This window comes from Ranitomeya imitator, chromosome 7, assembly GCF_032444005.1.
Source record: "Ranitomeya imitator isolate aRanImi1 chromosome 7, aRanImi1.pri, whole genome shotgun sequence".
Lineage (NCBI taxonomy): Eukaryota > Metazoa > Chordata > Amphibia > Anura > Dendrobatidae > Ranitomeya > Ranitomeya imitator.
Genome location: NC_091288.1, coordinates 195,314,675 through 195,327,263, shown reverse-complemented (window position 1 = coordinate 195,327,263; position 12,589 = coordinate 195,314,675). Strand labels below are relative to the sequence as shown.

Here is a 12,589-nt window from a genome sequence, read left to right as displayed (position 1 = left end):
TCTGTAAGGCTGCAGTGCTAACCACTGAGCCACCATGCTGCCCATGTAATATACCGATTTATACTTTTTTTTAATTTTTTTTTTAATTAAAGGCATCATCACAGTCCATGCCCTGGTTGGCAGATTTGGTGCAGTCTAGTGAGGGCTCGTTGGATGTGCTGCCTGTGCAGTGCCTGTGTGAGTTCCTCCTACACGATGCTGCGGACGAGTCTGGAGCAGGGGACGACGAGGAAGAGAATGAGAGCAAGGAACAGCGGGCTAAGAAACACCAGGTAGGCTGTGGCATTCATTCCTCTTATTAATCCTGGACATGTATGAATAGAATTGATAACGTCTGCCACCCATTACACTTTTCAGTAGGATGCGTGACACCGTGGGTTGTCTGCCGTGGGTCTGACCACGTAAACCCGCAGCGCTCAGCCCAATTGCAGTGCGGGTTGGATGCCCGACCGCCTCTCCATTCATATCCTACCGGGCTGAAGAAAAAAAGCTGAGCGCAGCCCCATAGGGAGTGAATGGACCATGTAAGGGGGGATAAAAGTTCCATGTTCTGCCAATCGGTGCAGATCCCAGCAGTCGGACCCCCACTGTAACCAGACAACCCCTTTAATGTCTAATTGTACTCACAAGGGCAAAGGTGACACCTTACTAAATCTGGTCTTAAGTTGCTTTTCACGTGTAGTAAGTGTTTGCGATCAGGGTCGCAGACAGGAAACAGAAGGAGGCGAATGCTCATGTGGTCATACCGTAGAACGTGAAATATATACGTGGTCTCACCAGTTATGGACATTTTCATTCACGTGCCTTGGTGTAAATCTGTTCACTTTTTAGAGACAGCAGAAACAGAGGCAGCTTCTCAGCCGTCTTCAGGATCTGCTTCTCGGACCAAAAGCCGATGAGCAAACAACATGTGAAGTGCTGGATTATTTCCTGCGACGTCTCAGCTCCCCTCAGGTCTCCTCTCGAGTCCTGGCTATGAAGGTAAGCCAATATTATTTTATATGATTTGAACTAACATAGAGCTTCCTGGACTGACGGGTTTTTGCCGTTTTCCCAGGGTCTGTCCATGGTGCTAACATCGAGCGGTCTGCAGGACGGAGAGGAGAAGGATCAATCAATGGATGAGGATTCTTCTGACTCGGAGATGATTTCTGGATATCAGTGGCTTCTAAGAGACTTGCCCAAACTCCCACTATTTGACAGCGTTAAGGGAACCACAGCTGTGGCATTACAACAGGTACCTAGACGTGTGTTCAGGGTCAAATGAATCGAAATCACCCTTAAAATTAACCGTAAAGGCCTGACTTCACACATCTGGCATTCATGGTCTGAGTACGGACAGTGATGTACAGATTGTAATTGTATGGATCGGTCGTGGGTCTCATGATCCGAACTGAACGGCCCCATAGGTGTATATGAGGCATGAGTTAGGGTCAGCAGACGCGTGTTGCCGTCTGTACATCTTGATCCGTACTCGGGCTGTGAATGTCACATGTATTAATAAGTGATGAGCGAGCATGCTCGGATAAGGTGTTATCTGAGCATGCTCGTGTGCTAATAGTATTCGAGCACGCCGAAGATACTCTATGTTCGAATTCCCGTGACTGTTCGACGGCCGCAACACATACATGGATTTTCTATTTGTTAGGCTATCCCTGCATGTGTTGTGGCTGTCGAACAGGGTGAGACACGCAGCCGCGGGGACTCTAACATTGTTCGAGCACGCCGAACATACTCGATTAGCACGCGAGCATGCTCGCTCATCACGGCCATTTCTCTTCCTGGTGTTCAGGGTCTCCTAGCTTATATTCTTCTTTCAGGCTATTCATATGGAGACTGATTTAAGAACCATAAGCGCCTATCTCGTGTACCTTTCCCAGCATGCGCCAATTGAAGATCAAGGACAACATAATGAGCTTGCGCTGGTGAGGAACAATTCTACAATTTGCGTCCCCTAATAGTAAGGGGGTCATTACCCGGCATTGACAGTCATCCTACACACACATAATATGATGTTAGGGGGGTCTTTTCCACACTTGTCCACAGGATAGGTGATAAATATCTGATTGCTGGGACCACTTTGGATCGCTAGAGCTAGTTTAACCTGTTGCCTGCCAATCATGACGGTGATATTTAGAAGGCTGGGAATGGGCGATGGATAATTTCTGATGTCCATCATCACTTCACAATGTGAAGGACCAACAGTAGCCCCCCTGTCTGCCATGTTTGTACATCTAAGAAACTATGTCTGCGACTGCGCTTCATAGCAGGCCAGTAAGTATACAATAAACTGCGACATTGTATAGGCCGTCAAGGGATCGCAGGTTTAATTACCCTAAGAGGCCGTATGTTCATAGCTGCTCTGCTCAATGACGTCTCACTGACTTTCCATAGGATTCTCGCTTCTCACTGATCTTCTCTGCTATCCTTGTGTTGCAGGACGTGGCTCGTCTGACCGTGGAACGCTCCACAATGATGGGCCACCTTTTCTCCAGACTGTCTTACTGCCCGGAGTCAAACGCTGTCCTGTCTGCACTCCTCTCCATTTTCTCATGCTATGTCAAACGCATGCGAAAAAACAAGGACGGTGATGAGGTGTATAGCTGGGTGTGTATATTTACATTGTTCCTCTTTTATTCGTCCTGGAAATTGGATGTTACCAGTGGGGACAATGTCATCTCTGATGATACGGTGTGAGATTGTGTTAAGGAACCATCTAAAATTGGTAGCAACCAGTTGTACATCTTTGCATAACTGGGTGTTCCCATGCCCCATGCTTGATGTGTTCCTACTTTTATAAAAAACGTCCTATCAGTGCTGGGTAAGGAAACACTACTGGCATGAGGATATCTTACACACTGCTACCTGCGGTCACTATGGTAGGATGTAAGTCAAATGCTTATATTGTGACTGTACAGGATGTAGGTCTACCCTTTGGGATTGTGCAGGATGTAAGTCTACCCTTACTTTGTGGCAGGATGTAAGCCTACCCTTAGTTTGTGATGGCACAGTATGTAAGTCTACCCTTACTTTGGGATTGTGTAGGATGTAAGTCTACCCTTATTTTGTGGCAGGATGTAAGCCTACCCTTAGTTTGTGATGGCACAGTATGTAAGTCTACCCTTACTTTCGGATTGTGTAGGATGTAAGTCTACCCTTACTTTGTGGCAGGATGTAAGCCTACCCTTAGTTTGTGATGGCACAGTATGTAAGTCTACCCTTACTTTCGGATTGTGTAGGATGTAAGTCTACCCTTACTTTGTGGCAGGATGTAAGCCTACCCTTAGTTTGTGATGGCACAGTATGTAAGTCTACCCTTACTTTCGGATTGTGTAGGATGTAAGTCTACCCTTACTTTGTGGCAGGATGTAAGCCTACCCTTAATTTGTGATGGCACAGTATGTAAGTCTACTCTTGCTTTGTGATTGTGTAGAATGTAAGTCTACCCTTACTTTGTGATTGTGTATGATGTAAATCTACCCTTAATTTATGATTGTGCATGGTGTAAGTCTATACTTACTTTGTGATCACACAGGGTGTAAGTCTACCCTTACTTTGTGATTGCACATGGTGTAAATCTACCTTTTACTTTGATTGGTGCTTGCCACTAATATGCATTCATTTCTACCACTTTTATGTGTTTTTGCTCAGTCTGAATCCCAGGATCAAGTTTTCTTGCGTTGGATTTCTGGGGAGACCGCTACAATGCATATTCTGGTTGTCCACGCTATGGTCATTCTGCTGACCCTTGGGCCTCCTCGTGGTAATGATCTTGCTATCTGGTTTAGTTCCTATGTTTAGATACACATTACATGGATTTTTTGTTTGTCACAGGTCCCAGTGACTTCTTTGCTTTGTTGGACATTTGGTTTCCCGAGAAGAAGCCTCTCCCTACAGCGTTCTTGGTGGACACTTCAGAAGAAGCGTTATTGCTTCCAGACTGGCTGAAGCTCAGGATGATCCGCTCAGAGGTTCCTCGTCTTGTGGATGCTGGTAGGTCCAGCTTACAGCATGTCGCTTACCCACATTGTATGTATATTTTATACCTCTACGTCCGACTTTTTAGCATTGCAAGATTTGGAACCGCAGCAGCTGCTGCTTTTCGTCCAGTCTTTTGGGATCCCGGTTTCTAGTATGAGCAAACTCCTGCAATATCTGGACCAGGCGGTGTCCCATGAGCCTCAGGCGTTGGAGCAGAACATCATGGATAAGAGTGAGTACCGGAGTCCACATTATGTTATGTAATATTTACGTTAGATAGCATAATATAAGACAACGCTGCAGATCTGTCACTTTGTGTTTTTTTTTTTTCTTAAGATTACATGGCTCACTTGGTGGAGGTTCAGCACGAGCGAGGTGCAACTGGAGGCCAGACGTTTCATAGTCTGCTGACCGCTTCTATACCACCAAGAAGAGGTGGGTACAGGGCGACTGAACGGCTTCTGTCCTAAAGAAAAGTATCTCCTTCATACTGACCTAATGGGATTTCATGTCTTATATGGATTGTCCACTACTTTTATATTGATGATCCTTTCTTAGGATGGGTCATGAATATCATTTAGATGAGAAGCCAACACTTGGCACCACCACCGATCAGCTCTAGCGGCTGCCGGCTGTACATATTGTGTGTAGCGGAACAACACCGCTCTGTACACGGTGTAGTGACCGCTTCGGGGTACTGCAGATCAGCTGCAGTTCCCAAGAATGGCCACTACAGTGTATGGCGCTTTGTGCAGCATCTACATCTGGCTGCTGCCAATCAGTGGCGGTGCCAAAATCCTACTACACTGCCCACACAGAATTTTATATGTTTAGGTGCACATTAGTAAGTGATCTGTGGATGGAAATAAGGGTTTTAATATGTGTGATGTATTTCATCGTTATTTTTGCTTTCCTTCATGCTTCAGATAGTGCGGATGTAGTGAAGCGAAAACCCAGCACCGACGTACCCCAAGGACAGCTACGGCCCAGAGGTCTCACTCAGATCCCAGTACTGGGACCGGAAGATGACCTGGCTGGGATGTTTCTGCAGGTAAATGGTACAGATCTCACCTACACGTGTAATGCCGAGGATTCAAGACACTGCTGTACCAACGCCATTGGAAGGGTAAGGGGGGGAACAGTGTCTCTGTGGTGGTCTCAAGGTATGTAGATAACGTCGCTGGGGAAAAAGTAAAAAACATCGACTGCAAACAGTTTGGAAATGCTAAAATGTGAGCAGTTATAATTTTTCTATTATACAAGAAATGGTCGCCTTGTTCTAGTTCATTGGTTTTTGAGCAAAATTGCCATCAATCTGTGCAAGAAATATATATATATATATATATATATATATATATATATATATATATATATATATATATATTTAAATCTATTATTAGAGAGACATAACTAACTTTTGTTCCCTTTTTAGCTTTTCCCTCTTAATCCGGACCCCAGATGGCAGAACGCCAATCCCAGACCCATATCCCTGGCCCTGCAGCAAGCGTTAGCCCAGGAGCTGGCACGTATCCGTCACGGGAACACCCAGGTGACAGGAATCGCCGTCCGTTTGCTGCAGGCAATCGCAGCCCTGCTCAGCTCCCCTCACAGTGGTGCCCTGGTCTTGGCCATGGCTATGGACAGAAATCACTACATCTCATGCCCGCTGATGAGGCAACTCTACCAGTATCACGTAAGTGGTTATATGCATCACATATTGGCTAAGGATGTATAATAATACCGCATTTGTGCTCTACATTACCGATGCGGTGTGTCCAGCTGGCAGTATCTGGCCCGATACATCAAAGTTTCCGGCATAAAATGCCTTGAAATATTTTTATCCCTTTCCCCACCAGGTCCAACATAGTGGGCACAGATTTATGAAACTTTGGAGGCCTAAATTATGCCAGAAATGTTCTCCAGTCCCTGACTGAGTAAGATGCGCCTAGTTTAGGAGGCAAGCGCCTATTATTGAAATGGGCTCATCTTACTGAAGCCGTGCCTTAAGACTGGGGTACATCACCATGGGAAGGGAGAAGGAACATCGAAAACATCACATTTGTTGGAATATTTAAAATGGAGAAAACAAAAGAAGGATTAAAAACTGTATGATAAAGCTAAGTCGGCGCGTTTTGTACCAGCTGCTAGTAAGACTAAGGGTACCGTCACACAGTGCAATTTTGATCGCTACGACGGCACGATTCGTGACGCTCCAGCATCGTAACAATATCGCTCCAGCGTCGTAGACTGCTGTTACACTTTGCAATGTACAACGCTGGAGCGATAATTTCATGACGTATGTGCGATGTAGAAGCCGTTAGTTACTATGCGCACATCGTATACGATATATGTTACACCATGCGATCATGCCACCACAGCGGGACACTAGACGACGAAAGAAAGTTTCAAACGATCTGCTACGACGTACGATTCTCAGCGGGGTCCCTGATCGCAGGAGCGTGTCAGACACTGCGAGATCGTAACTATATCGCTGGAACGTCACGAATCGTGCCGTCGTAGCGATCAAAATTGCACTGTGTGACGGTACCCTAAGAGCTTGTACAGTTCGAAACTCGTCGACTTAGCATTAGCATACAGTATTCAGCTTTTTTTTTTTTTTTTTTGGGAAACACACACATTAGCCACAATGGACAGATTATCTTTTTGCATTGAAGCGTCTAATGAGCGTGTGTAAAGTTCATTTTGAAGAGAGGAGGAGCAGCAATTGTGTTATCAGCTGTGTATAGGGGTGTTACCTGTCATTGTTATCCTGCCCCTGATGATAAGGAAGCTGCTGAAAACTCTCCCTTAATGGAAGGGAAGCACAAGTCTAGAAATCTCCGATTGAATGGGTGGGGGATTTTTGAGGAGGGAGAAACAGTGTTCTTGTTCGGCACTGGTTTCATCACCACTTGAGGATAATTGGGAAGATTGTGTCGTAATAAAAATCACGATTGGCTCTGAATCTCTGCCTGCACCAATATTGCAGCAATGGGGTCCTTCAGTTAAGCCCCCACCCGCCATAGCAACTCATCAGTTACCGATCTCATCACTGAGGGTCCGAGAGCACCCAAATGGATGCTCCACCTAGATCGGCTGTTTTTTTGCAGTGAATTGATAGGCCTCTCTCAGAAAACTTTCTGCTATAAGCAATGAGTTATATATACAACTGAGTATTACTTACCCTCCCCGGGTCCAGCTCGGTTAGTTTCTGTAATGTGTTGTATGATCAAGCTTGTGTTTTTCTTGCAGCAATGTGTACCCCAGGACACGGCCTACTCCTCGCTGTTCTTTAAAGTGCTCATGCAGCTGTTGCAATGGCTGGACAGTCCGGGCATGGAGGAAGGACCCCTGAAAGCTCAACTCAAGTCATTCGCTGCACAGTATTCATCCAAGCACCGGATCAGCGATGGTACAGCTCTCATTTATTCAGATTACTCTTTTGCTACATGTCTGTTTTATTTCTTGCAATTTACAAATTACAATTGATTTAGGGTATTTTTTCTCTACTTAAGCTCCCTAGATGTCAGACTGACCAAATCCACATTCATAAAAATGCAAATTATTAATTAATTCTTTGCAACCAATTTATCACAGATTTGAAGTCATTCATGCAATGATTACAATCCTGCCAATCCTTTGTCCTCCTGTAGTGAAGGACATTGTTTGCTCAGGACCATATATTCGCGTCACTCATTCATCACCATGTTTCTCTTTTAATGTTGCCGGTCAGTCCTTAGAGGATGATTACAATCCTTCATACTTACTAGGAAGCAGCTCATTGTGTAATTCCTTAAAGAGAACCTGTCAGCTGGATTTTGCTAAGGAAACTACACACAGCCATATTGGCGCTGTCACACGGATGACAAACTGATTTTGTGTAATCGAGGATTGAAGTTTTCTTATAATCATAGCTTTGTGCATCGGGGCGGGACTGTGGGTATGGTCTTCAGGTGCCACGGCCCCTCCGCTGCTACTGTTGTCTTCATTGTCCTCCTAGTTTAAATTCGTGCTCACATTGACCTCATAGTAGTCTTCAATAAAATGACGCCAATGGTGGCACATGAGCAGATTTAGATCTCTGCTCAATGATGAGCCAAAATGTCAGTCTGCGCCACCACCAGCGCCATTTTACTAACGACCACCGGAAGGTCAATCTGCGCCTCCACTGGTGTCATTTTACTAAAGACCGCCAGGAGGTCAATCTGCACTGTGGGACCACTCCCTCCTGGACAGATTCTCTCATCTCTTGGCATCACAGACTTGGCCCTATCCTGGATCTCGTCATACCTAACTGACCGGACATTCAGTGTCTCCCTCCCCCACACCACCTCCTCATCTCGCCCCCTGTCTGTTGGCGGTGTTCCCCAAGGCTCAGTTCTAGGACCCCTTCTCTTCTCCATCTGCACCTTCAGCCTGGGACAGCTCATAGAATCCCACGGTTTACAGTATCATCTCTACGCCAATGACACACAGATCTACCTATCCGGACCCGACCTCACCTCCTTACTGACCAAAATCCCACAATGTCTGTCTGCTATTTCATCCTTCTTTTCTGCTTGTTTTCTAAAACTGAACATGGACAAAACAGAATTCAGCATCTTTCCCCCACCTCACTCTACCCCTCCACCCCACCTATCCATCCATGTCAATGGCTGCTCACTATCCCCAGTCCCGCACGCTCAGTGCCTCAGGGTGATCCTCGACTCTGCCCTCTCTTTCAAGCCACATATCCAAGCCCTTGCCTCCTCTTGCCTATTCCAACTCAAAAACTTTTTCCGGATCCGCGCTTTCCTTGACCATGAAACCACAAAAACGCTAGTGCATGCCCTTATCTCCCACCTCGACTACTGCAACCTCCTACTCTCTGGCCTCCCCTCTAGAACTCTGGCAACACTCCAATCCATCCTACACTCTGCTGCCCGACTAATCCACCTGTCTCCCCGTTATTCCCCAGCCTCTCCTCTCTGCCAGGTCCTTCACTGGCTTCCTATTGCCCAGAGGCTACAGTTCAAAACACTAACAATGACATACAAAGACATCCACAACCTGTCTCCTCCACCCATCTGTGACATGGTCTCCCGGTACTTACCCTCACGCAACCTCCGATCGTCTCATGATCTCCTTCTCTACTCCTCTCTTATCTCTTCTTCCCACAACCGCATCCAAGACTTCTCCCGTGCTTCCCCTGTACTCTGGAACTCTGTACCCCAACACATCAGACTCTCGCCTACCACGGAAACCTTCAAAAAGAACCTGAAGACCCACCTCTTTCGATAAGCCTAAAGCCTGCAGTGACCACCGATTGACCAAACCGCTGCATGACCAGCTCTACCCTCTCCTAGTGTATCCTCACCCATCCCCTGTAGACTGTGATCCCTCCGAGCAGGGTCCTCTCTCCTCCTGTACTTGTGTGTGCCTTGTTTTACTCATGTTTATTGTACTTGCCTATATTTGCCCCGTTCACATGTAAAGCGCCATGGAATAAATGGCGCTATAAAAATGTATAATAATAATAAATAAACAGCAGCGATCAGAGCGAGCTCTGGCTGCTGCTGTACGAGGCAGTTGCCGGCTGTACAACACAGTCCACACCCAACATGTAGGGTTAACGAAAGCTCAATATTCTCAGTCTGTTGCTCCCGATTGATGTGAATGCATTGCCAAACTGTTCCTTTCCTTTACCAAGTCCTGCGATCTTTTCTCGGCAGTGCGCGGTGGATTTTTGCATTTGGCAGAAGCTTTGGCCTTTCGACGGGAACCAGATGTGATCAACTCCACGCTGTGCGCCATCATTACCACTATGAGATCGGGAGAGAAGTGCAACGTGGAACCCGAACTGATCAGTAAAGGTGAGGCTCGTCTCCGGAGGGATGACACTTGCTGCATTTAGCGCTGACCTATTTATGATGCGGCGGGAGCTCGATACATATCCACAGTAGCAGCCTAGGGACCTGTGTGTAACCCTTTTTTTTTTTTTTTTAGCACGCCAAAAACACTGTTAGAAACCGAGCATGCTCAGATAACACCTTATCCCAGCACGTTCGCTCATCACTAGACATCTTCGTCCATCCTTCTATTAAAAACGTTGAGAAAGTGACAGAACGGATTCTGCACAATTGATGTTTGGAAACTTCTCCAGATCCAGTAATAATTTTCTGTTCCTTTCTTCAAATTTTGATCACAATTCTTAGTTCTCCAAGGACTGATCGAAGCAAAGTCTCCCTATTTGGAAGAATTTCTGACCGTCCTGCTGTCGGTAACTATCGAAACCACATCGCGCTTTACGGCCACTGGCCCCGTTGCGGTGGTGAGCTCTCTACTACTGCAGGAGCAAGAAGAGACCCCGGGGAAGAAGGGAAGCGAGAACTGCAGGTAGGCAATTGGGGTTTTTTAGCTTCTATCCTGCTCTTATTTCCTCAGGTGCTTTCCTTCTTTTCTACTGCCTGTTTTCTCTGCCCTCCCTGAGACTGTACATACTTCCCCTCCCCCCGCATACTTTTTTTTTTTTGTTTTTATGTTTTTCTATCAACACAACCATACGAGGGATCTTTATCTGCCAAATTGTAGTTTTTTTAAGACCCTGTAACTTTTTTTTCCTGTTGATTTAAATGCGCGAAGTCTTGATATTTGCACACCGCGCTGTAGTTTTCATTGATACCATTTTGGAGTACCTACAATGTTATGATCGCTTTTATAGATACAATACTAATTTTTTTTGTCACTTTTTTCAACTGAGAAGTGCATAATTTGTACATTTTTATTTATTTTTACTTTTAATTATTTTTTTTTATTCCTTAGGGGGGTCCTGAACCGCTCATATTCCCATAATGTAGTACTACAGCATTGCAGTATGTAGTGTTACTGACGTCCTCCTATTAAGCTGAGTCTGTGGCTGGGCTTTATAGGAGGATTAAGATGGCAGCCATGGGGGGACTTGTGCCCACCGTCCATTGGATTGGGGGGGGGGGGGGGGTAAAATGGGCCCCTGCATAGAAGCCGGTTAAACGCAGATTTTAGTGACTTGACAGCAAATGGTTAAACTGCAGCGATCAGAGCAACCTCCGGTCGCTGCTGTGCAAGTCGAGGGTTGTAATGGGGATAAGTGAATTCATGAAATCAGATTATTCTCTCATCAATATATTGAATTTAATGGGATATTTCCATCATTGCGTGATCTATAGGGTGCCAACATCTGGGACCTCCACCAATCCTGAGACTGAAGGGGCCCAAAAGTCAGGCTACTACCAACCACCGGGCATGATGCCATCAGTTTTCATAAGAAAAAGATGGACAGATTCATGAGATCTGGAGCTTGTCGACACTTAATTACTTACTATTTTTCCTTTTTTGCAGCCCTGAAGCTTCTCGTGCCAAACCCTCCTCTGGTCTTCTCATCGACTGGCTGGATCTACTGGATCCTGAAGTTATTAGCAGCTGTCCCGACCTGCAGCAGCGGCTGCTATTTTCATGGAACAAGGCAAGTAAAAAGCAGCAGCGATGGGATCTGGCTCAGATTGCTGCTGTTTTAACCATTTAGATGGGCTGCATAGGAGATGGCTTTGCTACATACAGTATGGATCCGCGGGCAGTATGTAGTACAATCGCTCAAACCATCGCAGGGTCGAAGTTCACCAGGGGAGCACAAAAATAAACAAAAGTTAATAGAATATATATTTAAATATCCAAAAATGAAAAGTTTGAATTGCTCCCTTTTTACAATAAAAAAAAAAAAAAGTTTATCAACCCTTAAAATCTTTGCCTGAGTTGCCAATTTCAGTTTTCTCCTTCGCCTCATTGGGGGACACAGACCGTGGGTGTATGCTGCTGCCACTAGGAGGCTGACACTAAGTGATACAAAGAACGTTCTCTCCTCCCCTGCAGTATACGCCCTCCTGCCGGCTCTCAGCTCCTCCCCTGCAGTATACGCCCTCCTGCCGGCTCTCAGCTCCTCCCCTGCAGTATACGCCCTCCTGCCGGCTCTCAGCTCCTCCCCTGCAGTATACACCCTCCTGCTGGCTCTCAGCTCCTCCCCTGCAGTATACACCCTCCTGCCGGCTCTCGGCTCCTCCCCTGCAGTATACACCCTCCTGCTGGCTCTCGGCTCCTCCCCTGCAGTATACACCCTCCTGCCGGCTCTCGGCTCCTCCCCTGCAGTATACACCCTCCTGCTGGCTCCCAGCTCCTCCCCTGCAGTATACACCCTCCTGCTGGCTCTCGGCTCCTCCCCTGCAGTATACACCCTCCTGCTGGCTCTCAGCTCCTCCCCTGCAGTACACACCCTCCTGCTGGCTCTCGGCTCCTCCCCTGCAGTATACGCCCTCCTGCCGGCTCTCGGCTCCTCCCCTGCAGTATACACCCTCCTGCTGGCTCTCAGCTCCTCCCCTGCAGTACACACCCTCCTGCTGGCTCTCGGCTCCTCCCCTGCAGTATACACCCTCCTGCTGGCTCTCGGCTCCTCCCCTGCAGTATACACCCTCCTGCTGGCTCTCGGCTCCTCCCCTGCAGTATACACCCTCCTGCTGGCTCTCGGCTCCTCCCCTGCAGTATACACCCTCCTGCTGGCTCTCGGCTCCTCCCCTGCAGTATACACCCTCCTGCTGGCTCT

The 12,589-nt window shown here is 46.8% G+C and overlaps 1 protein-coding gene across 1 annotated transcript in view; it reads left to right on the top strand.

Moving 5' to 3' along the window:
* INTS1 (integrator complex subunit 1) overlaps positions 1-12,589 on the top strand; it is a 69,621-nt gene that overhangs the window by 42,823 nt on the left and 14,209 nt on the right. Inside the window, exons 21-35 of the mRNA XM_069734319.1 lie at positions 93-272; positions 832-981; positions 1,058-1,237; positions 1,821-1,925; positions 2,440-2,607; positions 3,652-3,763; positions 3,835-3,993; positions 4,067-4,213; positions 4,318-4,416; positions 4,908-5,032; positions 5,414-5,674; positions 7,234-7,393; positions 9,693-9,833; positions 10,176-10,356; positions 11,338-11,461. Of these exons, the coding sequence (XP_069590420.1) occupies positions 93-272; positions 832-981; positions 1,058-1,237; positions 1,821-1,925; positions 2,440-2,607; positions 3,652-3,763; positions 3,835-3,993; positions 4,067-4,213; positions 4,318-4,416; positions 4,908-5,032; positions 5,414-5,674; positions 7,234-7,393; positions 9,693-9,833; positions 10,176-10,356; positions 11,338-11,461 (2,292 nt within the window). The remainder of the gene's footprint in view (positions 1-92; positions 273-831; positions 982-1,057; positions 1,238-1,820; positions 1,926-2,439; positions 2,608-3,651; positions 3,764-3,834; positions 3,994-4,066; positions 4,214-4,317; positions 4,417-4,907; positions 5,033-5,413; positions 5,675-7,233; positions 7,394-9,692; positions 9,834-10,175; positions 10,357-11,337; positions 11,462-12,589) is intronic.